This window comes from Ciconia boyciana, chromosome 2 (genome assembly GCF_034638445.1).
Source record: "Ciconia boyciana chromosome 2, ASM3463844v1, whole genome shotgun sequence".
Classification (NCBI taxonomy): domain Eukaryota; kingdom Metazoa; phylum Chordata; class Aves; order Ciconiiformes; family Ciconiidae; genus Ciconia; species Ciconia boyciana.
The window spans coordinates 71,115-99,056 of record NC_132935.1 but is presented as its reverse complement, the minus strand read 5'-3'; the positions used below and the strand labels follow the sequence as shown (position 1 = coordinate 99,056).

The 27,942-nt window shown below is 42.4% G+C and overlaps 1 protein-coding gene across 2 annotated transcripts; it reads left to right on the top strand.

Annotated features, from left to right (window-relative positions):
* Positions 1–27,942, top strand: FAM83H (family with sequence similarity 83 member H). 2 transcript variants are annotated; one of them, XM_072851640.1, is made up of 5 exons: positions 1–121; positions 20,981–21,441; positions 22,464–22,628; positions 22,987–23,111; positions 25,042–27,941. In XM_072851640.1, exons 2-5 carry the CDS (start codon positions 20,995–20,997, stop codon positions 27,686–27,688), a joined length of 3,384 nt encoding a protein of 1,127 aa, XP_072707741.1. In that variant the 5' UTR covers positions 1–121; positions 20,981–20,994; the 3' UTR covers positions 27,689–27,941. The 2 variants fall into 2 exon arrangements, with proteins under 2 accessions (XP_072707741.1, XP_072707742.1); XM_072851641.1 differs by lacking the exon at positions 1–121 and adding an exon at positions 960–1,034 and having other exon boundaries at positions 25,042–27,942.

Sequence of the window (27,942 nt, the reverse complement as noted above, 5' to 3'; positions counted from 1 at the left end):
CCCTGGGTGGAGCTTGATTCTCGCTGGCTCGGAGGTGCCCGTGAATCAGGCTGCAGGCACATCCAGGGGACCGGAGAGCCGGAGAGCGCGACCCACCACCTGCCCTGGCTCACCTGGGAAGGTAGGAGAAGTGCAGGCGCCTCCTGGGGTACCTGAATGGTTGCATGAGGTGGCGGGCAAGGGCTGGGAGGTCCTGTCCTGCTCCTCTCCCCGCCTCCATAGGCGCTGGGCGCTCGGGATCTGGGCGCTCGGGATCTGGGGCAGGGACTTCTGCAGGCAGTCTGTGGGCAGGAGATGGCTGCTTCAACGCAGAAAGGATCCAGTAGCAGGAGCTCCCAGCCATACCATGACTGCTCCCGTAGGAGAAAGGAGAGTCCCAGGGGGAGACGGGAGAGGCAAGGGGGGAAGGAGAACGTCCCGGCACAGACAGCAGGCATTGTGGCTGGTGAGGGAAGAGACCTGTCAGTCCTCAGGTAGCCTGATCAAAACTGCTTAGTGAATGCTTCACCAAACTTGTGTCGCATCTCCTTTGAGAAAGCCCCAAGGAGTGGGTATTATTTCCGAACTTATCCCTGTCTTCACGAAGAGATCTTGCAGCCTGACTCAGCTTCCCACGATAGAGCCTGAGCTGGCCTTCTCCTTGGATAGGAAACACTGTAGGGATGTGTGGTCGAGAGATTGCGACAAAGAGGACTTCACTGGTGGTAGCGCTGGAAAGGCCAAGGTGTGCAGTAGGCTAAGAGCCAAGAAACAGCTCCTGAGGCCCACTGCACCTTTACTTCTTTGACCTCACTCCACATGCACGGGTGTGTAGCTGTCTGCTGACATGGCCTGCAAGCAGCGACACACACATTCATGCACGTACATGCAAAAGCACAGACAGATTCATGTGGACACATGCGTGCACAGGCACACGTGCATATACTCACAAATTTTTTCCACAGATGTGAGCCTGTCTGACAGACCTCAGGTTTTGTATGTGAGCAGAGAGGAAGGGGAAGGTCTTGTGTTACCGTCACTCTCAATTGACTAAGGTCAGTAGAGGTCAATTATGGCTTTTGTCTGGCCTGAGGACCGAGGTTCTCTATCTTCTAAAACAGTTAGAGGGGGAGGAGGCACTTCTAAAGGGACAGAAGTGCCTATAGGATCCTTCTTCTGCTGAAAACATCTAATTCATGAAAGTTGCAATAAGCTCAGCTGTGATAGAGGCCAAACATACATGAGTAACAACTCTAGACAACAAATTAGCCCCAAAACAGAGCAGTGACAATTACACAGTGCAGAGCACTGGTAGCCCAGGATCCCTTTGCACAGCCTACAATAGCATGTGTTTTCATTGGATGAAGAAACAAGAAGACAGAAAAAAACATAGCATGCCTTCACCCTATTACAAAGCCACAGAAGGGCTGCAGTTTGGGGAGAGAAAGTTTTTTTTCATTTTGACCTAACTCCCATTTATCTGAGGGGCTTTAGAATTGTATTTGCTGTCACCTGGCAGTGGAAATAGTAGTATTCTGAGGGAAAAAAAAGTTATGCTCTTTGCGTGGTTGTAGGGAAAACTGCATGTCAAAGGAAAAAGTGCAACTACCACATACCACAGTCTGATATGATTGTGCCAGAGCAGTGTCATGGCTGAGGACAGAGACGCCTGTGTTCTATACATCATTTTTCAGGCAATCACAACTTTCCAAGCAACTGAAATTCACCTCCAAACTTTGCGGGATCTGCCTTCTTTGTATTTTATCGTTAAATGGAATACTTTTGGACTGCTTATCAGGCCCCATTTGGCTGGATTTTTGTAGCCCTAATGAGGAAGAGGAGTTTCATGAGTGCATTTCTAAAATCAGGATGTGGGGGGAAAGTAAAAGTCAAGGGCAGCATGCAGTTCTCCTTCTCCAAGTTATACCTTACACTGTTGGACCTTTTCTTTAAGTTCTCTGTTTTAGGCTTCCTTATACCTGCTGCCTAGTAAATAAAAATCCAAGGAAAGGGATTGATTGAAAGAGAGTAAGCTTGGCATGAGTGTTGCTATCGTAGACATGGTGCTTAGGGACATGGTTTAGTGGTGGACTTGGCAGTGTTAGGTTAACGGTTGGACTCTTATGATCTTAACAGTCTTTTCTAACCTAAATGATTCGATGATTCTATCTCTTCAGGTAATCTGCTCTCTGTAAGAGGCCCCTTTTGCACGCAGGATCGCATTTCATTTTTCAGTAGCTGTAAACATCAGGTTTTGCCCTAGTGACTCTCTACGGGTTGGATTTACACATGCCACTCCATACGCTTTATTGCATAGGAGAGTTAAGATTGACATGCTGACAGGCTGTCTCAATAACCACTTCACAAGGAAAATTACGACATGTAATTTTTCTGCTACTTTTCCCTTCCTCTGGCCTGTAGGAAGATCCCCTGGACATTTTGAATGTCTGGCTAATTACCTGATTCTCCAGCAAAGAATATTTTGTGGGATCCCTTGCACTGACTAATAAGCAGAGGTGAGTGGGAGTCCAGTAGGTGTTCTGAGGTGCTGACAAGGCTCCCAGTTCTACTCTGCCACATGCCTGTAGCATTCGGTAAATTTACTACTCACCTTAGATACAGAAAGATTTTATTATGCCAGTTGGTAGGGTCAGCTGACAAATGTATGTAATATGGAAGATAAAGTTGTAATCTCTGGAAGCTCAATTAATTAATTGATTAAATTAATTGAAGCAATTTCTCATCTGATGACCATGACTTCAGATGAAGTGAAACTCCAGCAGGCAGACACATGCCATTTTTTTAAAATGATGACTGAGATCTATATAAGACCATCTAGAGTAAAGAATGGGATCACATTCACTCATATGCTTTAACATCAGTAGAGGCTGGTCAGATGACCAAAAGAAAAGGCCTGGGAGTTGTATACCTGACATTGTAACAGGAAGAACAAATTCCATATTTTCATCTTCCAAACAGAAATTTTAACAGTAACCCAGGCTTTGAGCCTACAGCCTAAAAATGAGAACGTTGAGAATGAGAACACAGAGAGACTTCAGCAGAAAATACAGAAAGGAAAATAGAAAGAGGAAAAATTATTGCTGTGAGAACTTAGCAGACACAGTTGTGGCTGAGAAAGGGTCTAATTCAGACTATTACCCACATTTCACCATGCTGTTCTGGGGAACTTATCTGCGCCTTGCTTGCTGAGAAGAGCAGTTAACAGGAAGGTATCCAACATCCTTTGCCATAGCTCTTGTAACATTTCCACAGCAATGTGCTATGGCTACACCAGGAAATTCTGGGGTACACTTGAAAACTAAAAGTGCTACAGGCACATCACTGTGAGATTGGCAAGTGAGAGGCCTTAAATTGAGAGATCCTTCCTCAGCAGAAGTCCAATCCGTAGTACAGAAAGCTAGGATACAGGAGTAGCTTCTGGAAAGGGTGAGCATATCTGTCACTGTTAATGTAGGTTATTCAGTCTGCTGCAGCAGGATTAGAAGGCACTAGCTGTCCCTCCATCACTATGCAGAATTAAAAAAACTCACACCTTAAACCATATTCCAGGAGACAGGTCCCTCCCCAAATCATTTACCTAGTACAACATTTTCTTGAGAGCAAACCAACATTTTCCATGTCTTATTGTCACAATGTCTGCTCAAGTAGTTTTACCTTAGGCATTACTGTCCTCTCCTAAAACTGACCCTTCCAGAATATTAGCAACCCGTTTTCATATAATCTTTTCTATTTTAGCAGACCAAATAATTTTTTTAATTAATTGATTTCTAAACTTTGGGCGTTCTAGACGTTTTGGAAACCTGAAAATTTTTCACAGCCCACCATAAAAAATGTAAGTGATGTCATTGAACATGATGCCTGCATTCCTGACTGCTGGACCACCGTTTGGAAATTGCTGCTTTACATTTTTCTCTTGGATGTACCATTTCCTGCTGCTTTGACTCTCAGAATCGGTTTGATTAATTTCTTGACCAGGGTTTGGAAGTCCTTCAAATGTTAATAGCACAGAAGGGTTTTGTGGCTGTCTGTGGAGTCCAGCAGGCTAAAGTAAATTCTTCTGTCTGTGTTGCCTTTCTCTTCTTGCTGGTATCCAGGGCAATGAAAAGACAAGGTGTTTAAGACCAGCAAATTGTGCCTATACTTGCACATAAGCATGAGGTCTCAGGCAGAGGTCATATCTTACTAGCCCTTTCCAGCCAGAGGGATACAGCCATGCTTCCTCTCAGGCAGTTCCCTCTGCTGGTGCATACAGACCTACGAAGGCCTCAGCTTTTGGGAGTGTCTTGAAGCAGAGAAGCAGGTCCAGCCAGGGAAGTGATCACCTTACAGAGGCAGTCTGGGAACTTGCTGTGCAGGCAAAACACGTAACAACAAGCACTGGAGTCAGCATTGGGAAGGAAGATAGAGCCAGCCTGAGGTGCTGAGGCATCAGCAGGCAGCAGATGAGAGAGAAAGGAAACATTGAGCCCGTTTCCTTTTGCTTAGACTGGTTAAATACAGTCCATCGCTCTTGATTCACACCAGGCACAAAGAATCAAGAAAAATGCAGGTCCTTCTATTTTTTTTTTTTAATCTGTAGGGCTTTGTGGTGATCATCCACTCAGCATAGCTGAAACTAGAATTTCATGCTACTCTTTTAGGAAAAAACAGTTAAAATCCATCAAAATGGGACATAATATGGACAGGCAGCAAATGATGCACAAGCCAACAGGTCTATACTTTTTCCAGTTTCTGCTCTTAGTGTTAATCCAGAGGTAAAGGGGGAGAATTTTTACATCTAGCTTCATCTGTCAGTTATTTTTCCCTGCTCTGCCTACAGTAAAATTTTCTTGTGGTTGAATGCTTTTCTGTGCAGAGATAGTTGTAGACTGTGATCACATCACTGCTTACGCTTTCCAGTATTAAGAGGGTCCGATAGCTTTTGCAGATCACAAAAAACTAAATGCTTGTGATAAGTATCAAAGCTAGTAAAGTCACTCCCAATTACACCAATGTGAACAGAAGCAGGCCTCAGGCCAAGCCAAAGGGAAATTTCCGTTGGAGGCTCCCACCTCAAAAAAAGCTCTTGATAATTGCACACGGATAGCTGCATGCTCCTTTCTCTCCTCCTGTTTCTCCCATGCTAATGTTTTTTTGGCTGACAAGGGGAGTGATTGCATTAGTACTCCCTGTGCAAAGGTGCGTTGGCACAGTATCAACCAACCCAGTGTCTTTGGGAAAGCCCAAGCAGACGGGTGGAGAAGACCTTTGCTGCTGAGAGATTGAATCCTGCCTCTCATCAGCCCATTATATCAGCCTTCATCTCCCACTTGTTAAGTTTTCAACAAGCTCCTTCGTGCTCTCCTTTATCCACTGCCCCTAAGCATGGGAGGAGTTACTCATAAACAGCTACAAAGCCTACCTTCTTTTTCTCCTTCAGCTTCCTCCTGAAAAAAACCCCAACAACTATCCCATATTAGCATGCTAAAAAGGAAGTTCTAAAGAGCTAGGTACTGAATACTTGTTTCTTTCTATAGCCTTCTCTGTATCTGTCTGTGTTCATCATTGTCCCATCTACTATACTTAGAGGAAGGATTTCTTGGGAAGGAACTGAAGTTTGCAGTTTTGGTTCACTCATTATCTAATATGGTACAGTTCTGATTATGATTGGTGTTCTTGATACTTCTAGATTTATGAACATGATTTTATTAAATGGTTGCTTAGGATAGCGGAGAACTGCATGAAATGCCAAATAATGGTAACAGCCTTCTAGAACGCATGGAGAGTTGGTCAATGCTTTTTTTCCTGACTTCATGAAATACCAATTCTGAGTGACTGCAAAATCAGAGGAACAGTAAATGCAAAGCACTGCAGAGCTTCTATGAAGAAGATGGGAGCCAGTGTGGTGACTTGTCAAATGATAAATGAAAGCTAGTCTGGAATCCCTGTAAAAATAAATTCACAAATGTTTCATCTTGGTCCATGTGCTCTTCGTGGTGGAGCACATGGACCGAGCACATGGTTCCGTAACAGACTTTTTCTGTCTGATGCCAGTTACTTTGCCTGTCCTTTAGGCATTGTGATGGTTCTCCCATGCTTCTCCTTATGTTAAGAAACTCCATCAAAACCTTGTTTTTCAATACTATAGAAGCTGTCTGTAGTACAGTGCCTACAGACCACTTAATTCCATAACTGATTATATGTACAATGCTCAATTTGCACATCTCCCAGTTGTTCCTTTGTACCTCTCGGCTCATTTTTCTCTTTCATCTGTTTATCATGTCTAATGGGGCCTAGATTATGAGACAGTCTTAAGCAAGAACCAATTTAATAATTGCCGGTACTTCATCTAGTACAAACGGGATTCCGACTCTTCATCAGCGTCTTTTACTGTAACTGTATATTCAATCAACCAGCAAGGCTGTTTGCCTGTAGCCTCTTGGGATTCAGGAAAATCAATTGGTTGTCACTGGGGCAGTTCAGCAACAGCAGGACTAAAAGAAAAAAAACCACAAAGTGTAGTAATCTTATCCTATAAATCACCAGGATGCTCATTACTCCTTAGTGGTCAAAAAGCAAATGGCATATTAGGAAAGGAAAGGAATGTAAACACTGTATATAAAGCCATATTTCACTTCCATCTTGCAACTCTAGTCCCACCATCTCAAAAAAGAATACAGTGGAGTGAAACAAATTCAAGAGAATAGACTAGAGGATGATCAGAGGCACAGAACAGTTTCCGTATAAGAAACAGTTGAATAAGGTAGGGGTCTCCATCTAGAAAGGTGATGAGTGATGAGAGAGTTGACAGATGTATAAAATCAGAGTGTCACGACAAGTGTCAATAGATGTTGATTTTCCTATCCAAAGCAAAAAACCGAAGTACAAGCAGCAGATTCAAAAGAGAAGATGACTGTTTTTGACTGTTATTGCTGAGCTGTAGATGACTGTTATTGCTGAGCTGTAGAACTCCTTGCCTCTGGCTGTTGTAGATGCTGAAATTTTATGTGGGTTTAGGGAAACTCTGTGTGAGTTTATGATAGCAAAATCATTTGAAGCTATCTACAGTCATTAAAGGATATCTGGGTCAGGAGGTTCTTGAGCCTTGGCTAGCTAAAATTGGCTTAGAGAAGCTGGTGAAGCATCATAAATGCTTGGCCTGTCCCTACATGTTTTCCACATCATCTGCTCTTAGTCCCTATTGGAGATGGATGGGTTTCTAGGCTTGATGGACCTTTGATCCAATCCAGTACAGCTGATTTTATGTTCTGTTCTCCCGGAAACATACAGTAAAGAGAGGGGAGGATATAGTGAGGATAAAGCTTGGAGAGGCTGAGAATTTGTACACTCTTTATTTAGAGAAATGAGAAAGAAAATACATAAATTGATATGAGTAAATGGCAGGTGAAATGCAAAGATGTTCAGAGGGGCTTTTACATTACAAATGTTTAGTATTAAAGAAGACAATACACAGGAGTACAAAGTACAGTATATTGCATGGAATGGGATTGGGAAAAACTATAATCTTTCCGGAGGATTATAATCTAAATCATCAGGATTTAAGTGAGGAAAACCCATCTCAGTAATTTACACAGAGAAAATTGACTGAAATACGTTATTTTGAATACAGTTTCAGATTAAGGATGTGGGTGCACACAAAACCACTGTACACTCAGATGTGTCATCACAGAGTAACGATTTCATAGCAGCTGTCCGTATGCATGTACCTTTACTGTATAATACCCTGTGGTAAATGCAAGGCATTAGAGTTCACTTTTGTTGAAGAAGTAATTGCCTTTCATTCATGACAAGAAATGTGTATGGCGGGTACTGTGGATCATTATGTTTGTGCAAACTTAGTTTACTCCGCAGTAATTTGATCACAAATCTGTACCCTAATGGCCAGTTGTTAGCTGGATAAATATGCTAAAAGCATTTCAGGAAATAAAAGTCCATTACTTTCAAAAGACCATTAATAAGATCTCTCACAAAGTTTACTGAAAGTAAGTGGTATTAAACACTGAAATTATTAAATCCAGAGATAATCACAGGGAACTTTGGAAAAAACCTAACCAAGTGAGCTGAAAGGCCAGGATAATGCAAATGAAACCATGTGCTGCCAGTGCAAGGTAATTTATACAAAGGAAAAAACCTGATCTAATTGTATGCCCTCTGGGATTCAAGTAAATATACAGTTTTGGTTGGTGAAGGTGTAAGTATACTTATTATTATAAGCCTTGACTTCTCCAAATAATCTAAATAAATGCTTTCTGAAATGTGATTAAAATCTTACATTTTAACATATGGATTAAATTAACAGGTCTTGCATTAGGTAGTTAATGAAATAGTAATTTACTAGTATCAATCATTAAAGAGAAGGTATTAATAATGTTCATTTTTGTCACACTTACCAGCAATGGAGTCTTTCTGTAGTGCTGCTCAGGAGTTCAATAAAATGTTTATGTAATGAGTAAATGTCTAGTAAAGTTCAAGGATAACATAAAGTTTGAGGAAACGGTAAATATCATATTTATAAATATATTTAGTAAACAACAGTAAAAATCACAACACTACAATCTGATGAAATGTATTTTAATACAGTCAGATATAAAACAATATACAGAAATCCAGAATGAAGGTTGCAATTATAGAATTGAAGATTCAGTGATGTGAAGATGAATTAAATTACCAGAGAAAGTTCAGAGATATCTTAAGGAAAAGCCACAAACATTGTCCAGGGACAGGAGGCAAGGCCTACCAGCAGAAAGTCTGTTCCATTTATCATGGAGAAACCTGAGAAGTGATTTACACTGCACTTGAACAGACAAAAGATCTGGTATTAGGTAATTTTTCAATTGTGTGAATGGTGGCATTATAATACAGTTAAAATCTGAAGTTAAAGATTACTTTGTGAAATAAGATGCATTTTCACTGCAATAAAAGTAAATGAACGCTGAAGTAGCTTGCTGAGAAAATGGTTGACTCACAGCTATTTGGTATTTTTTAAAAAAATCTTTCTTATATATATATATTTAAATATAGTTACTGGGAGGAATGTTATTGCCTGTGTGTACAAGTGACTAAGGTGTTCAGGCTGAAAGATTGTTTGGCTCTTTTTTGCCCTTTGTATCTGCACTTTTCTACTCTACTCCGCTCTGCTTTTCTTTATCAGTCAGGCCTTTTGTGTGCTGCATGGTAATCATGGCTACTGCTTTTCCATCTATACATTAAAATAGCAATGATAATCAAGTCTCATATTGTAGGACTTCTCTGAAGGAGTCGGGAAGTAGTTTTCCTCATTGCACAAATGGATAAATGTATTTAGGGATTTTCATCTCCTTTTGACCCAGCTGACTACAGGTACAGGTAGAATGGGATAGTGAAATGCTGAGTTGCAGTATGCAAGCCAGATACTCACTGACTTGCAATATTCAATGCTAAGCTAATGGTTTGCAATATTATATCAGATGATTTAATAGTCCCCCTTCATGTACTCTTAATCTTTTAAAAAGCAGTTGTGATATACACTAGACAACACACAGTTCAAAATTAAAATAGGCACTTTAAATTATTACGAAGTTTTGTTTCAAAAAATAGTCATCATTGGATAGGTTTGTTTTTAACAGATTTGCACAAAGTTCAGTGTTATGTTTTATCTCTTTAATATTTTGATCAATTAAGTAAAAACACTTGTGATAGAGCTTTTAGGTACTTGATTATTGGGAAAGTCAATAAAAATAGAAGATAGGGCAGGTATACAGAGCACCTTGGACCACTTGATAAACTGATGCATCACATTAGTTATTACATGTACTAAATAAGAATCCATTTCATACTTACAAAAAGGAGACTGTATCCCAACAACCATTGCAAAAACTGATGGGTGTCAGAGTAGCCAACCAGCTGAAGTGCAATGCCACGGCAACATCCATGGATGTACAAGCAGGAGTAGGGAGGCAGTTTTGTCTCAAATCCAGCATTGGTAAGAGAACCATCAGAATATTGTGTTCAGCTGTGCTGGCTGCATTTTAAAATGGACCTGGAACAGAGTACAAAAGAAGTATTAGTACAATTTGATGGCTCAAAAAATGTTGTACAGTAATGGTAGGATTCATCAGCCTTGATGTGGGTATCTACTTTAGTGTGAGACAATTACTTGCTCCACTGTATTGACTAGATTTTGGTGGTTGGTAATAGTAGTGTGGACATCAGACATTCATGGACATTTTCTGCAATGAAGATGCCTGAAGTTGGGTGAGACTGATCTGTCCTACTGTAGAAGTTATGTTTGAAAGTACAACTGAAAAAGCAGAAAACCTGCTCCAATTTCTTTACTCTATTAGAAATTTAAAGACTGAAATTCTGGAACCACCCATCTCCTAGGCAGGTTCTGGTATAACGAATTGAAAGTTTCAATCTGGGTCTTGGTAAAATGGATTGTATGACAGGATAAAGGTAATCTTGGAGTTAAAAAAATTGAAGACTGAGCACTGAAGCTTTGGAAGATTGATTTGTTAATGTCTCTGGGAGAAAGATTAAGAGAAGACTTGGCCAAATGTAAGCATTTATATTAGAATATGAATCTCATCCCATACTCCTTTGATTTTATTCACCTATTCTCCATCAACTATAAAGGGGAACACAAGGCAATTAGCTTGCATGTAGGCATGTTATACACCTGCATTTAGTTAATGAATCTGACCCTTGAGGAACAATCCTGGTTCCTAAACTTAGGTGTTTAGTGTCATTTTAGGTGCCTTAGGGTATCTAAAACACAGCAGATGTGGCACAAGCCCTACGAGAGACTCACGCCCTTCTCGACCAGCAGCTAGAAGCCAGGCAAGATACCTTAGGGCATTCCAAGTGACATTAAACACCTGTGTGTAGACACCTGAATTGCTCCCCTGGTTATAGTTTGTTTGCACTTTATTTATATTTAATTTACCCAAGGCTTAAGGGCTAGGTGCTGGGAAGAAGTCAGAATTTTTCCCCTTGCTACCTAATTTGGCTTCTGGAATTTTTCTTTCGTCTTCCTCTAAAACAACAGGGACTGCACAGCAGGATAAGTAGTGGCATATGCCAGTATGCTTAGTGGTCTTAAAGAACTTCTCAGGTCCCATATTGGTGTGTTCTGCTCATAAAATCAAGTTCAAAAAAGCTGGAATTTTTTCCCAGGTCATATTGGCAGGATATAATAGGAATCCTTTGCCTTCTTGTACAATGTAGGGGCAGTACTCTGCCTGGGGTGCTCTTCCTGATAAAGTTGCAGCTGCTGAAGGCATGAAGGACATCGGTGGTGTACTTGAGCTTTCTGTTCCCTTCTGGTAGTACATTGTAGGTTTTATGGCTCTGGGGCTTTTGTACCAAGGGTCTTTAGGGTCTTACTTTTTTCAGTACTTGTCATGTAAATGGAAGGAGGGATGTTCAGTGGTTCCTTTTGGACTGATCATATGTCACATAGCTGTTCACAATTGCAGATGCTGGATTTATGTGATCTCTTCTCCTCCTGTAACCATATACAATTCAGTTCCTGAACTATAAGTGGACTACAGAATATCTTATTACCCTTTATAAAGACCCTCAAGGGCAATGTGGAGGTGCCACACATTATTCTTTTTAGCATCTTCATTTTTCACTAGATTCCCCATAGCTTGTGTCATAAAAATTTGTAAACTGTGACTAGCAATTAAAATAAAATGAAATTCCTAATTAAATAAAATAAACGAGCATATAAATATGTTAACCAGTAGTTACAGGCTTCCATATACATTTGGTATCTTTTCAGTTTGTGACTGTTTGTTCTTTGACTGTTCTTTGACAGTTATAGTGGTTCAGATTTCCAAAAGTATGATGTCTGTCTTTTTCTGGCATGAATGAAGCTGCAGCAAATAGATTTGCAGGTGAAGTTCAAGCAAGGAGGCAACCCCTTCTTGGAGTTCCTCTTTTGTTTTAGGTGTCCTCATAATCTAGGAAAATACAGCCATCATGCAAGAATACTAATAAATAATGTGTGCCCTAATCTTCTGTCACTCTGGATTGACAAACTCTGAGAAGATGTTCAGTGAATTCTTGTTAAAGGAACCAAGTCATAAAAGCAAAGAATTGCTGTCTAACTTTAATGAGAGCCTTTGACAATCATATCTAAGGAAGTAAGGGCCCACATGGGCTATGCATTTCATAGAGCTGTAGCCCAAATTTTGCTGCTTCTGCCAAATATTTCCTTCATTTTGATCTTCCAGGCCTCCTATGTGACAACTGCCAAAGGTTTAAGAGAGAATGAGAAAGTACTTATACTCAGCTGCCCTTCCTGGCATTATACATCCTGAATGCCCTAAAAAATAAACAGAATACACAGTTCTAGAGTCAAACAATAACAAGGCAACATTGCATACTTAGTAATATAACTCATCTTCTCTGAGGCATGTGAATTGGTTCTCCACAAAATCCAGCATTGCACTGTGATAACTGACACATTTTAAATGGATCAAAACTAGTTAACATAGATGTGAAGAGACAGTAGTTTAAAAAACCAATTATATCTTAGAAACCTCACTATGGCAAACACATATTAGCCATAAATGGTACGTTATAATTTTCAGCTAATTTGTAGGGGACTTACTTATCAAATAGTGGATTATTTGACCTAGAACTAGAGACGCATTAGCCATAAATGGTATGTTATCATTTTCAGCTAATTTGTAGGGGACTTACTTATCAAATAGTGGATTATTTGACCTAGAACTAGAGACACAGCCTTGCAGTTGTCAGCTTAACAACATCAAATTTGAACCGGCATCTAAGAGTTCTGCCAGTTGCAGATACCTATTCCCAGGAGTTGTAACTTGGGGGAAAAAAAAACCAAAACAACATGAACAAAATGCAGAATCTAGATGAATTCCACAAGATGGACAGTAGCAGGAGTGTACTTGCAAAGACTGCAAGTGCATGGAATCCAAGAGCTCAGGTGACTCTGCTTCCTCATAGCGAATTAGCATTCCTAGCAGAGTTTCTGCCCAGGAGCTACCTAGATCACTTTTGTAAAGTTTTATTTATTCACTGACCTGAGATCACCTCACACTTACCATAGTGACGAAAGATAATAACCTTTGAGGTTCCAGTTAACTTCTCCCCTTCTGCTTAAATCAACAGGGAAGTAGTTTGAAAGACTACTGAAAGAGTATCAATCATTTTGTGCATCTCTTGTCATGTAAAGCATGGAATATATTCATTGTAGATAGCAGCACATGAGAAGCTAGAGGGAGATTATTGGGGTGATGCCAATGCTAAGTGTTCCTGAGATACTTCTTCACAGAAATTACCCATACTTTTTAGGGCTTACAAATGGTGTAATGCAAATACGCTATATCAATTTTTTATATATATATATATATATATATATATATATATATATATATATATATGTAGAAAAAACCCCAGCATTCTTCATGCAAGCTGAGAATTCATCAACCTAGTATAGTTCTTGTTGCAGATCTTGGAATGAAAGCATGCCAACGAATTCATAGAATCATAGAATCATAGAATGGTTTGTGTTGGAAGGGACCTTCAAAGATCATCTAGTCCAACCTTCCTGCCATGGGCAGGGACATCTCCCACTAGATCAGGTTGCTCAAAGCCCCGTCCAACCTGACCTTGAACACTTCCAGTGATGGGGCATCCACAACTTCTCTGGGCAACCTGGTCTGGTGTATCACTACCCTTATCGTAAATAATTTCTTATGTCCAATCTAAACCCACCTTCTTTCAGTTTAAAACTGTTGCCCCTTGTCCTGTCGCTTACAGGCCTTGGTAAAAAGTCTCCACCTTTCTTATAAGCCGCTTTGTGTGAGCCGGCACAGGCAGGACGCAGGAACAACCACAAAAACACGAATGAAATGCAAAGAGTAAATTTATTTTCGTTACCTCGCCAACCGGGGGATTGCTGAAGCAGCACCCGGGCAGAGGCACACAAGCGGGGACACAGGCACCACGGAGCTTGGTCTATGCTAGAGGATTACCAAACGTGCTGTTTTCGCCTGTATATCAGGGATTCACGCAGGTGTAGTTTACCACTGTGCTTTGATCTTTCCCACTGCACGGCAGGAATCTCAAGCATGTTTGATAGGGTGCCTCTAAGTCTATCACAGGCCTATGTATCTAAACACAGATGTTCTACTTGCCCAACACAGAAGGCTAAACAACGATTAGTATGATATATGTGTTTTTCGACACCCCAGCTATAAGTCACTTGAGCGTGTTTACAATCCTCCTTGCCAATCTTCTGTTATTTTCCCATACCGCTTTAAGTAGAATAGAATAGAATAGAATAGAATAGAATAGAATAGAATAGAATAGAATAGAATAGAATAGAATAGAATAGTTTAGTTCAGTTGGAAGGGACCTACAATGATCATCTAGTCCAACTGCCTGACCTCTTCAGGGCTGACCAAAAGTTAAAGCATATTATTAAGGGCATTGTCCAAATGCTTCTTAAACACTGACAGGCATGGGGCATCGACCACATCTCTAGGGTTCCAGTGTTTGACCACGCTCTTGGTAAAGAAATGCTTCCTAATGTCAAGTCTGAACCTCCCCTGATGCAGCTTTGAACGTCCCAGGCATCCTGTCCCCAGCTGGATCCCAGGGAGAAGAGATCAGCACCTCTCTCTCCACGTCCCCTCCTCAGGAAGCTGCAGAGAGCAATGAGGTTGCCCCTCAGCCTCCTTCTCTCCAAACTAGACAAACCCAGAGTGCTCAGCCGCTCCTCATAGGACATGCCTTCCAGCCCTGTCACCAGCTTTGTTGCCCTCCTCTGGACCCATTTGAGTACCTTAACATCCTTCTCAAATGGTGGGGCCCAGAACTGCCCACAGTACTCAAGGTGAGGCTGCATCAACACTAAATACAGCAGCATAATCCCCTCTCTTGACTGGCTGTGTTTGAGGCACCGCAGGATGCGCTTTGCCCTCTCGGCTGCCAGGGCACACTGCTGACTGATATAGAGCCTGCTGCCAACCAGCACCCCCAGATCCCTTTCTGCAGGGCTGCTCTCCAGCCACTCCTCTCCCAATTTATACTTGTGTCCAGAGTTACTCTGTCCCAGGTGGAGAACCAGGCATTTGCTCTTGTTAAATGTCATGCCATTGATGATTGCCCAATGCTCCAATCTATCTAGATCGCTCTGCGAGGCCTCACGTCCCTTGAGAGAATCAACAGCACCTCCCAGTTTGGTATCATCAGCAAACTTGCTAATGGTACATTCAACTCCTGCATCCAGATTGTTGATAAAAATATTGAACAGAACTGGCCCTAGAATTGAGCCCTGAGGGACACTGCTGGTGACTGGTGACCAGCCAGATGTAGCCCCATTCATTATGACCCTTTGAAGCCTGCTGTCCAGCCAGTTCTTCACCCAGTGCACCATGTACCTGCTCATCCCACAGTTGGACAACTTGTCCAGAAGCATCCTGTGAGGGACAGTATCAAAAGCCTTACTAAAATCCAGAAAAACTACATCCACTGCCTTCCCTTCATCCACGGGGTGGGTGACCTTATCGTAGAAGGATATCAAATTAGTTAAAGTATTAGTTAAGTATTGAAATGCCTCCCTGAGCGTTCTCTTCTCCAGGCCTGAACAACCCCAGCTCTCTCAGCCTTTATTCATAGCAGAGGTGTTCCAGCCCTCGGACCATTTTCGTGTCCCTCCTCTGGACCCGCTGTAAGTGGTCCATGTCTTTCTTGTACTGCGGACCCCAGAGCTGGACACAGTACTCCAGGTGGGGTCTCACCAGAGCAGAGAGGGAGAATCACCTCCCTCAGCCTGCCGGCCACGCTTCTTTCCATGCAGCCCAGGATACGCTTGGCTTTCTGGGCTGCAAGTACACATTACCAGCTTACGTCCAGCTTTTCATCCACTGGTACACCCACGTCCTTCTCCACAGGGCTGCTGTGGAGTTCCTCCCCGAGTCTATAGTGATTATACTGGGGTTTGCCCTGACCCAGGTGCAGGACCTTGCACTTGGCCTTTTTGAACTTCATGAGATTCACATTGACGCACTCCTCAAGCGTTTCAAGGGTGCCTCTGGATGGCATCCCTTCCCTCAAGCATATCAACTGCATCACTCAGCTTGGTGTGATCTGCAAACTTGCTGCTGGGGCACTCAGTCCCACTCTCCATGTCATTGATGAAGATACTAAATTCTGCAGCATGAAGAAAACACAGAAAACATGTCACAGTGCCTTACCCATTATTTAAAATTTTTTATAGCTGTATAAATGCTAATAGTTACTAACTAGAAAGCAGTCTAGATGAGTAGCTTTAAGGAAAACTGCCATATGGAATAAAACTGAACACTGTAGCACACCTCTCTGCTTCCATAAACAAACTCCTGCCCATGCAGTGTCCTTTTGGACTAGGAAATCAGCTGCATGTGTGTTTGAAGTAACAGATACAGAGATCTTGATTTGCTCAAGCTTTTTCTCCTTATATGCAGAAACTTCAACCTCTTCAACTCTCATTTGGATCCAGAGGCTATGGTAATGTTTCCTTACAGATGTAGACACAACCAGTCAGTCTTGAAAATGTTTTTATTCCCCAGACTCTAAATCTGTATCGCCAGACCATCAGCTTCCCATCTTGCACAAACTTGTTCCACTTCTGACATACCAGCAGATGCATCACAAGTGCAAACAGGACCATATCTTTTTGAATATATTCCAGGTAATTGCCAAGAACTGTCAAGTGCTTTCACTCTCTGGAATCCTATTCAGTAAGTTACTTTTCTCTTGAGAGTTGCAGGATATTTAAGATATTTTTTAAATTAAAGTCCTGCTTAGTTATCATGTAAGCTGTTTCAAACCAGAATTGATCTATCAAGGATTCTATGAAGAGATATACTCGAGTGCGTACACAGCGTGTGCAGTGTGTGTAGGTGGTTGAAACTGCTGCTCTTGCTTACCTATACTATCCATGCAGCTATGACAAGTGTCCTGAGTATATTTGCCTCATTGCATACACGCAGACTTCCTGTGTAGCATTAGTGCTATTACTCTGGCGCTACGTGCAGCTTCTGTGAACACACTGTAGAGTTCATCTATGCATGCGTAGCAGGCTGCCCACTCAGATTTGCAACTGCTGCTGCAAACAAGTTGTCCCACAATCCAGATGGAAGTATGAAATCTTCAGATTCTTCCTGAACTTCATTTTTAAAATAAAAATGAGGATCTGTTCAGGGGAATCGAAGTACATGACAGCTATACTTTAAAAGTGAGCAAACTCCAGAATTTCCTCACACTTAGGCTCAGGGTAATCTAGGGTCTTCTTGGGGGAAGAGGATTGCTCAGAGTAATCTAGGGTCTTCTTGGGGGAAAAGGATACTTTTTTTTTTACAGTTTTCCTGCCTTTCCTTGGGAACAGTGTAATGGTCAAACACACTGTAGCTACTCTTAAATTTATTGTGCCCACTTGTTAGGGACTTGTCCTTATATCCTTGCAGGTCATGAGTTACTTAGGCTTATGGTGGCAGAAACATAATTTCTGGTTCTCAGTTTTCTGCATCTATTTTGGAAGAAATTAAAACCACCTGAAGGAACTGAGGAGGTTTAATGACTAGAACTGTTGCCTGGGCAAACACAGGAATGGCACACTCAGCAGGCTGCATGTTCTCTCCAAGCAGGATTTGATGGTGCTTTCTCAGCATTAACTTCTAAGAAGGAGCTGGCTGCAATAAGACACAGCATCTCGCTCCTTGTGAGCCAAAGAGGGTGACGGTGCAGATTTTCCAGCCTTATTAGTCAGCCAGAGGTCTGTTCATGCGCCAGTGTTTGGCGCAATCCAGTTCAGGTGTTCGCTGCGGCCCTCGGGATCTGTTTTCGCAGGTGAAGGTGACGTTGGAGACCAGGCTGCCCCGCCCCGGCCTGTGCGCTCCGGCTGCTCTCAGGGTGGCTGAGCGCACCCGGCCCTGGTTCCCTGTGCTCAGTACTGATCTCTTTGCTGATTCTTCGGAGGCCGGAGACGCCTCAGCACGGCCTTAGGTGGGAGACAGCCTGGGCTGCGGCGTGAAGGCTGATGGCCCCAAAAATGTCCCAGGCTGGGTGCTGACAAACCTGCTTCCTGCCTGCCCTCCGGCCACGCCGCGCCCTCTGCCCAGCCCGCACAAAGCCCAGGGGAGCAGTCACCCGGTGCGTTTCACAGCTGAGGCTGGCACTCCTTAGTGCACACACAGCGAAATGACACCCTCCGACGCAGACTGGAGGAGGCAACGCCCTCCTGAGAGACTGTGTTTATTCTGGCAGCACAGTCAAGTGCAGACGTCTCTCCATGTTACAGGAGAAGCGCAGGTACCCTTCCGAACATCCCTCACAGACCAGTGACCCTCCTGGGACCATCTGCCCCACTTCACCTATGAACACTATATTCAGTCGTCCCAGGAGTCCCTCCAACTCCATATTTGTTTTCTTCCTGTGGCCAGTGGCTTAGAGAAAACCATGAGCATCATTTTGCTTTTGTATCAAATTTATTCCTTCACTGGTACTATTTTTCCTGCTTATTCATGAATATATTGACTACCACAAATCCTTGGGGAACTAAAGTGACTCCTGCTATTGTAAAAACTACCCCAATTAGCCTTCCCCCTATATTTCCTGACCTACCTTTCCAGCCACAAGTTGTGGGATGGGGGAAAAGTGTTCTGACAAAGTATTGTGTGTCTATCCTGTTTGTACGTACTTTCTCTAACCATCCTAAAGCATCCTGCGGGAAGGAGTTCTACAGACTAAGTACAATTGAGAAAAAGTGTTTCCCGGTGTTCAATTTGAACCCACTACCTGCTAGTTTAATTTGATGCCCTTTTAGTTCTTGTACTGGAGGAGAAAATGGACAGCTATCCCTGGTCATATTTTGTAGCTGTCTTCTTTAGACTAAAGAGTCATAGTTCAGATTTATAATGGCCTTTTTCAAGATGTGAGAAATGAGACTTTCGTATTGACAACACATTCAGCTTGTGAGTTCCCTCTGAATCTGTGTAGTGGTGTTATTTTCTCTATTCCTTACCTAATAATGCTTAGCATTAGCTGACACTTCTCCTTTAAAGGTCCATCTTCTCCTTCTTGATATATAACAGTATTGAAATAATTATATTAATCAATAAAATATAAAATTAAGGTTGTTTCACCACTTTATATTTATCAACATTATATTCACTCTGCCATTTTGATTGTCCAGTCATTATCATAAGGTTCTTCTGCTTCTTCTTCATTTTTTGTTTTTGTAGTTGGCTCTCATTTTTACTGTTCTGAGCAAGCTAGCATTATGAGCAGTTTGCTGTCTGCAGGACCATTCATCCCCTTTATGGGTTATATCTGAATACGTTGAATATGTTGGTCTCTCTCATATCCAAGAATGAATGGAACTCCAGGAGCATTTCCTTAAAATGAAAGGCTAAAGACACTACTAAAATAGTTAAGAGCAGGTACATAGGGGACTTGAGCACACCAAAATGGAGGTATATCGTGGACTGCTTTTTATTTTCAGAGAAAAAAGATAGAATTAGAGTGGGAAGATAAATCTAGACAATTCAGACTACAAATAAGGTTACATGTGTGGACTATAAAGACAATTATCTATTGGAATACTTCACACAGGGACCTGTTAGATTCCGTTGCTATCTTTATATTAAGACCATATTTTTTCCTGCTGTATCATGCAGCTCTACTAGGAGTTATAGTTTGAAGCAGGAGTAACTTGTGGAAGTTTGAGGCAGGAGTAACATAGCACTGATCTGTGCTATGCAGATAGTCAGATAAGAAAGTCCACTCCGGCTTTATGTTGAAACTATTCTAGCTTTATACTTACAGCTATTAATGAGAGTGATAGCATGGGCCTGAAGTCTTTTTTTATTCCTCCCACATCCATGGCAATCCCTTCCATTTTGGGAGCAGAAGTGTTGGATGGCAATGACAATTAGCAGCCACTTTCACCCTCTACACTCACACTTCCTCTTAATGTAACTTTGCATGAGTGGTCAAGGACAGCCATGCTCTTTTTTGATTATGAGAAGCCTCTGTTGGTATGTCAGTGCTGGGGCCCCAGGAAAAGTATGCCTGAGCATTGACATTAATTGAGAGTCAGAAGCCAAAGTGCTTTGGAGTTCTTTGCAGATCAGTAGGATAGTATTTATTGAGTTGTATTTGTGGCACAACAAGCTTTTCTTCCAAAAAGTGGTTAAAATCAAATTTGTCTTTAGTCTCAAATAATAGGTTCCCTCCAGACAATTGTCAAATATTGAATATGAGCCCCTTCAGCTCAGATTTTTCCCAACATCAAGAGATTGAAGAAGCAATCATGTCCCTTGGTTTTTATTTCTTCATGGATCTCATGAAGACTTGTCTGACTTCTGACCATGTTACAACAGCAGGATACCCTTATACTTGCCTGCATTCCACTCGTACCCTGCTTCTATTCATATGCTGAGGTAATTATAACACTCAATTTATAAGGATTCAGAGGGTGCATTTGTATACATGCATATGCTTTTCGGTTTAGTGCCATATTACACACACTAAATACTTTTTGTAGCATTTGGAAATGAGTTTTAATGGACTTCAGGTAATAACCAGCAGCATTATTCTTTAGAGGGGGAAAAAAAAAAGGTAGCTTTAAAACAAAAGGCAAATTTAAGCTTAGCAATCACCAGCCTAAGAAAGAAAGTTGGGCATTCTGTTAGAGGCATCATCCTTGTTCATCTCAGTGCTGCCCGATTTGATTTGTTCCTTGTTTTGCCCAAAAACATTTAACTGTGATAAAGTGATGCTTAAGTGGTTATCGCCTTTGCCTAATTTAAGGCTCTCCATCCATTTGGAATGAACTTTCTTCAACATTACTCTGTGTGCTTTGAATCTCTTCCCTTTTAATTTTGCCATCATGAACCCCCAGCTCTCACCATTTATGAGGATGGATGTGTCACGAGTGAAACTGCTCTCATTGTTGGTTATTCTTTTCTTACAGCTCTCCCTCCCCTCATGGCTCGTCGATCTCAAAGCTCCTCACAGGGGGACAATCCCCTTGATCCTAACTATCTTCCCCCCCATTACAAGGAGTATTACCGCTTAGCTCTGGATGTGCTTACTGAAGAGGGCAAAGAAAGTTACCAACGCTTCCTGGCAGAGGAAGCAGCCCCTGATTTTCTTTGTAACTCAGAGGTGGATCACATCATACAGAATCTCCAGAAACCCCAGTATGCCAATCAGGAAGGTAACACAGACACTGCAGGTGACAATGACATGGATGGATCGTCTGGGACTTACTGGCCCATGAACTCAGACCTTGCTGTTCCTGAGCTTGACCTGGGCTGGCCAATGGTCTTTGGGTTCAGGGGAACAGAGGTGACAACCCTCGTGCAACCACCACCCCCGGACAATCCCAGCATTAAGGAGGAGGCACGCAGAATGATTCGAGCAGCTCAACAGGTGAGACAGTGAAGAGCCCAACTAGGGCAGAGATAAAATTATATGTGTGCAAAAGATGAATCGGAATGCCTCAGGTCCTCTGCTAATTCCCTTAACTTTGCTCCCAGGACCTGACAGAGGGGAAGGACGATTCTAAAACTACCGTTTACTGCATCAGAGCTAGCCTCTGCTCTCTGGTCTTATGGAAAAGTGTGTAAGGCCATGCTAAAAATATACGAAGAGTTCACAGAATTTGAAAGGGACCTCTGGACATGGTCTAGTCCAGCCCCCCTGCTCAAAGCAGGGTCAATTAAGAGAGGGTTTCTTAGGACGTGTCCTTGAGTATCTCCAAGGATGGAGGCTCCACAACCTTTCTGGGCAACCTGTTCCAGTGTTCAATCACCCTTGCAGTAAAAGAGGTTTTTCTTATGTTTAATTGGAATTTCCTATATTTCAATTTGTGTCTTGTCCTTTCACTGCGTACCACTGAGAAGAGTTTGGCTCCATCTTCCTTACACCCTTCCATCAGGTATTTATACTCACTGATGAAATAAGAGTTGGGACGGACAGGGAGATAGAGCTTTGAAGCTGCTTCCCATATTATCAGCATATAGGTGCAGCTATATAGTGGCTGACTGAACGTTGGCCAAGAAGTTATCTAAAAATGGCATGGGTGTGTTGGAGGGGGTGAACAGGTAGTGGTCAAGCAGCTCAATACAACCTTCCAGTTTGGTTATGTGAGCAAAAAAATACCTGCTATCATTGGATTAATGACTAAGGGAACTCTCAGTGGCAGTGAGGTTTTTCCCTCACCTCTCACACTCATATACAGAATATACACCTTAGATAGCAATTCTGTTTCCAGTTCTGGGGCCCACAATGTTTAAAGGAACCTTTAAATGGGAAGGTTCCTGTTTAAAAAGGCAGTTGAAATGGAGACAGTGCAGCAGTGCATCTTCGGAATGTGAGGTGCAGGGGAATGTGATCAGTGAGGGCATAAGCAGGCACAGATCGCTGATGTCTTTCTTGCATTCTTTTCCTAGGTGGTAGCCATAGTGATGGACATTTTCACTGATGTGGATCTGCTGTTTGAGGTGTTGGATGCTGCTGCTCGCAGAGTGCCTGTGTACATCTTGCTGGATGAAATGAACTCTCAACTTTTCCTCGATACAGCTGCTAAATGCAGAGTCAATCTTAACTATGTGGAGGTGAGCAAACCAAAGACCTGCCCTGCCCCTAATTCGCATCCTGAGGGGGATATGTCCTGGGACACAGAGGGCTGTTATGACAGTAAAAACCTGAGAAAGGGGAAAATGGGCCAGAGCCTAGTGAAAGAAAGACGAGTATGAAGAAAGCTAGGAGAGCTGGCACAACAATACAGGGCTGAAGGCTGAGGACACACTAATACACGGATTTATCTATCTATTGTGTATGCAGGCAGAATCACTAGAGCTGAAGTATAAACATGGTGGCAGGATGGAAGTTAAAAGAGCAAGGGGAAGAAGGAGGGGCAGGGGGAGGGAAGTAACAGCTTCCAACTGAGTCAGTGCCTTGTCTGGTTTGCAGTTCCTAAGGGTGAGGACAGTTTCTGGCCCAACCTACTACTGCCGCACAGGGATGTCCTTCAAAGGCCATGTGAAAGAGAAATTCCTCTTGGTGGACTGCATGGTGGTGCTGAGTGGCAACTACAGGTGAGAAACCCTACAATGTTACATGTCCCAGTTTCACTGAGAAAGAGGCTGGTTAATTGGTAAAGCAGTGCTTCAGCACTTCCAAATGAACATCAGTGACAAAAGTTTTTCTCACTGAAGCATACTGAGCAACAATTTTCAGGAAAAATACACCATTTGCAACTGAGGTAGATACACCAATTAAACAAGCCCTCAAGCCCAGACACTGGAAGCCAAGCTTCCTTCACATCAAGAGTGCAAATGATCTGTAAAAAAGATACAGTAATTATAAGGTGTTGTGGGTTAACCCCAGTATAGTTATTAACAATAAAGGCACAGGTAATTCCATACAAGTGACTTGCTCTTGAAACGTAAAGGCCTACTCCTTGGTCTCTTTAACTATTCTGCTTTGAAGGGAGTTTTTGGATTAGGGTTAGTCAGTGGTGCCCAGTGGCAGGACCAGAGGCAAGGGGCACAAACTGAAACAGAGGAGGTTCCATTTGAACATAAGGAGACACTTTTTTTACTGTGAGGTTAACTGAACACTGGAATAGGTTGCCCAGGGACCTTGTGGAGTGTCCATCCTTAGAGATATTCAAAAACCATCTGGACACGGTCCTGGGCAACTGACTCTAGGTGGCCCTGCTTGAGCAGGGGGGTTGGACCAGATGAGTGCCAGAGGTCCCTTCCAACCTCAACCATTCTGTGATTCTGTGAAAACTAGACTCAGTACTCCAGCTACAGTGTCACAAGTGCTGACTAGGGGGGGAATAATCGCTTCCATTGACCTGTTGGCTGCACTTTTACTACTGCATCCCTGTACGTGTTGAGCTACCATCTCTGCAAAGGTGCTGCTGTCTTTTTTCATCTTGTTGCCTGCCAGAACCCCCAGGTCATTTTCAGCCAAGCTGCTTTCTAGATAGTCATCCTCAGCCTGTATTGGTGGATGGGGTTGTTCCATCCCAGGTGCAATATTCTGCATTTGCCTTTGCTGAATTTCATGAGGTTCCTGTCAGCACATTTCCCCAGCCTGTTGATGTGCCCTGACTGGCACATCAACTGCACCATCCTTCCATTCTGGTGTCATCTGCAAGCTTGCTCAGGGTGCACACTGTCCTGTTGTCCAGGTCATTAATGACAGTGTTAAAGACTATTTCCCCAAGCCCTGACCCCTGAGGAACACCACTTACAACTGTCCACCAGTCAGACTTCAAATCACTGACCACCACCCGTTAAGCCTGACAGTCTAACCAATTTCCCGTTTACTGTGTGGAACACTCTTTCAGTCCACAGTGTTCCAATTTGGCTACAAAGATACTTAGGTAAAGGCCATGTGGAAACCCTTGCTAAACTCAAGAAAAAAACCTCATCTTCTGCTGTCCCCTTGTCCACGCAGCCAGCCTTCTCTTTGTAGAAGGCAATCAGATTGGGTCAGGCATGGTTTGCCCTTGGTAAATCCCTGCTGTCTGATCCCAGTTGTCTTTCTGTTATTCCTGTGCCTGGAAATGGCTTCCAGGAAGATTTGCTCCACAATCTTCCCTCAGACTAAGGTAAGGCTGACTTGCTGTAGTTCCCTAGTTGATCCCTTTGCTCTTTGTAAAGATGGGCACAACATTTCAGTTATAAAAACCAATTACAACCCAAAGTAATTGCAGGAATATCTACTTCATATAAGGATTATCATCAGCTTGCTCTCTTGCTGTTGTTACTACTCACTGGCTTTTTCAGAAGAGAAGTCATTTATTGCCTTGTAAAATCCTCTGCAAAGATGTGATGCCAAATCAATTCATACCTGTGAGGCCTGGGAACAATAATGTGTAACAAATAGCTGCCTGAGCAGTAAATAATGTCAGGAGAATTTTCTTCAGTCAAGGAAATGGTTTAATGTAAAGTGGTAAAATCAAGTTACTTGATGCTAATACACTGTCATTACTTCTATTTCTCTTTGTAGTTTTATGTGGTCTTTTGAGAAGATTCACAGAAGCATTGCACACATCTTCCAGGGAGAGCTGGTGGCCAGCTTTGATGAAGAATTCCGAATTTTGTTTGCACAGTCAGAACCTCTTGTTCCTCCAGCCAATGTCTTGGCAAAGGCAGAGAACACATTTGCCATGACTCCCTTTGGGAATAACATGCCTTTCTTTCCAAAAAAAGCACCCCTGATGTTCCAGAGGGATGACAATCTTTTTCCCTCCTTTATGGACAGAGTTGATCCAGACAGGTATTTCCTGACCAATTTCAGGCGGGATGACATGTTGCGCCATACCGTGGAGGGGTCGGCCATGCGAATGTATAAAAAGGTAGAAATGGAGAATTCGCAGATGGATCCTGTCAGGGGTTTTCTCCGTTCCAAGCAGTTGGAGTTGGATGCTTTTAAGAGACACAGTTTTGCAGAAGGAACATTTGAAAATTTTGCTGCTTCTAAACAGTATGCCAGGCAGATGTTCATGAACAATATGGATGAATTTAAAATCCAGTCTAGTCATTTTCAGAAGGATCAGTTCTACCAGTACCAGTTTGAACATCCCTATCTTTCTGGCAGACCTCAGGGACTCTTTGAGAGAATCCGAGGTGGTAGGCCAGGATTTAATGAACTGGAAGACTACGGAGAGGGACCCAGATACCCTGAACTTGAGTCCAATTTTCCACAGGAGGGTTTCCCCTTAAGGCTGGATTACGTACCTTCAAATTCTTCCAGGGAAGTGAGACATGGCTCTGATCAGCTGAATCCTGCAGGCAACGGCCCAATGGGAATGATGTTAAGAAGGCAGAATATAGGACAGAAATTTATTTGCCAGACTTCTCCTACACAGAAACAAAGCCTGGAACAACGCCTGTTCTTACAAGACAAAGATGAGGACCAAGACGAAGACAAGAACACACAGGAAAATAGAACAGGTTTACGTAACTGGAGGATTTCTTCATACCTTAGTGCCTACCAGTCCGAACCAGAAGAAGGTCTTCCAATGCCTATGGAATCAGAGGCATATAATGATGTTCTCGGGGATACCCTCACAAAACACCCCACTGACCTCATCCCAGCATTCAAATCTCCCATGTCTTTTAATAGCAAGTCACTGGGAATTGAAAGTGCCAAAGACTTTGCAGATCCTGATAGAATAGGTGAAGAAACCCCTATAATGAAACAAGATGCCTTTAGGTCCAGAATAAATCCTTTGATCCAGAGGAGCTCAAGACTCAGGTCCTCTCTGATTTTCAGTGCTGCCAAGTTAGATCAGCCTAACACCACAATAGAAAAGGTTCAGATGATCCAAAAAGAACAAATGTCCAGTGAGTTGACAAAAGACAATGAAACTATAAAGACAGCTGCCTCATCTAAAGTGGCAGAACTTTTAGAGAAGTACAAAGCTGTGGGCAAAGACACAGAGCGAGCTACAGTCACTCATACCAAAGCTGTTTCCAGTTATCTACAGGAAGAATCCCAGAACACAGAGAAGAAATGTACCAAATCTGTGCAATATAAGATTCTGGAGAGTAGAGTACTAGACTCCAAAGACTCCTGCAGTACTTACAAAGTGCATGGAGAGGCTGACAGAACATTTGGAATGGCCTCATCAACCCCCCAGCTTGTTGACACATTGAGTAAAGATCCCCTAGCGCATATTAGCACTAAGGTGGACAAATTATCATCTCGGTTTTACCCCATAGAGAATAAACCTGCTCTTCCAGAGAAGGAGAGTCTTATATTTGTAGGAGACACTCAGAAATTGACTCTTCCAGAGAAGAAGGAAAGAGTGACATTCAAAGAAGACACTCAAAAATTAGTCAATACAGAACTGAAGAAACCACAGATTAGGACAAGTACCACATCAGTTCTTGAAAACTTACCTAGAAGTCAAGGATCTGACAGCTCTCTCAATAAATCTGAGGAAGACTGTTCAAAACAAGAACAAAATCCAATGGAATTTTTAAGAAAAGGGTCACTACGGCTGAAGCAGCTTTTGAACCCAAAAGGTGAAAAGAAATTGGAAGAGGAACCCACTTCTGAGAGTGGAAAATCTGACAAGCAGGCTGTGGTTCTCAAACGATCTTCCATAGGGGACTGTCAGGAAATGATGGAGGAAGAAAAAACCCATAAATTTGCAACAGCACTTCCTCCCAAAAGCAGCCAACCAACACAGGGGAGATTTCCTTCGTCCACAGCTAACATCCTGTACAGCAGCAACCTCCGTGATGACACCAAGGTGATTTTGGAACAAATCTCTGCAAACAGTCAGAAGAACAGAGCTGAACTGGCCAAGCAACTACCATCCACTAGTAATCCTGATCTTTCTAAGTCAACTACAAGCCTGGAAAGGAAAGGTGAGAAGGAGAAAAGCTGTAACATCCACAGGTCAGAGAGTTTTGGGAGCCAGAAACGAAATCTGCATCGGCAACCATCAGAGGATAGAGATACTCTTCTGAAAAAAATGGAGAATATGCGTAAGGAGAAGCGAGTCTACAGTAGATTTGAGGTCTTCTGCAAAAAGGATGAACATACGAGTCAAAGTGAAGAGGAATATGACACAGATGCCAAAGACAAGAAGATGGGAAAATTCATGCCCAAAATCCTGGGAACCTTCAAGACCAAAAAATGATCATAGAAATACTATTTAATTCCATATAAGCACTGACTGTCAAAGGGGAATGAGGAAGTAACTTGTTTATGATGGCTATAAGCACCATAGGCAATACTATTCATGATTAGTGAGTGGAGATGTGTTCAGCATTAGACTCCTAGGGCACAATTTGCCCAATAAAGTCATGTCGTATCAGGCAACCTTATCACAATATGTTTCAAATAAAATTATTAAATTGCCAAGATGCTTAAAACAAAGAAATAAAATAAGAG

Bases quoted from the DNA above. Each gene is read 5' to 3' on its own strand.
- FAM83H (XM_072851641.1), top strand. From the start codon at position 20,995: ATGGCTCGTCGATCTCAAAGCTCCTCACAGGGGGACAATCCCCTTGAT. The intron at 21,442-22,463 runs GTGAGACAGTGA...TTCTTTTCCTAG, and splicing joins TGATTCGAGCAGCTCAACAG to GTGGTAGCCATAGTGATGGA. The intron at 22,629-22,986 runs GTGAGCAAACCA...TCTGGTTTGCAG, and splicing joins TCAATCTTAACTATGTGGAG to TTCCTAAGGGTGAGGACAGT.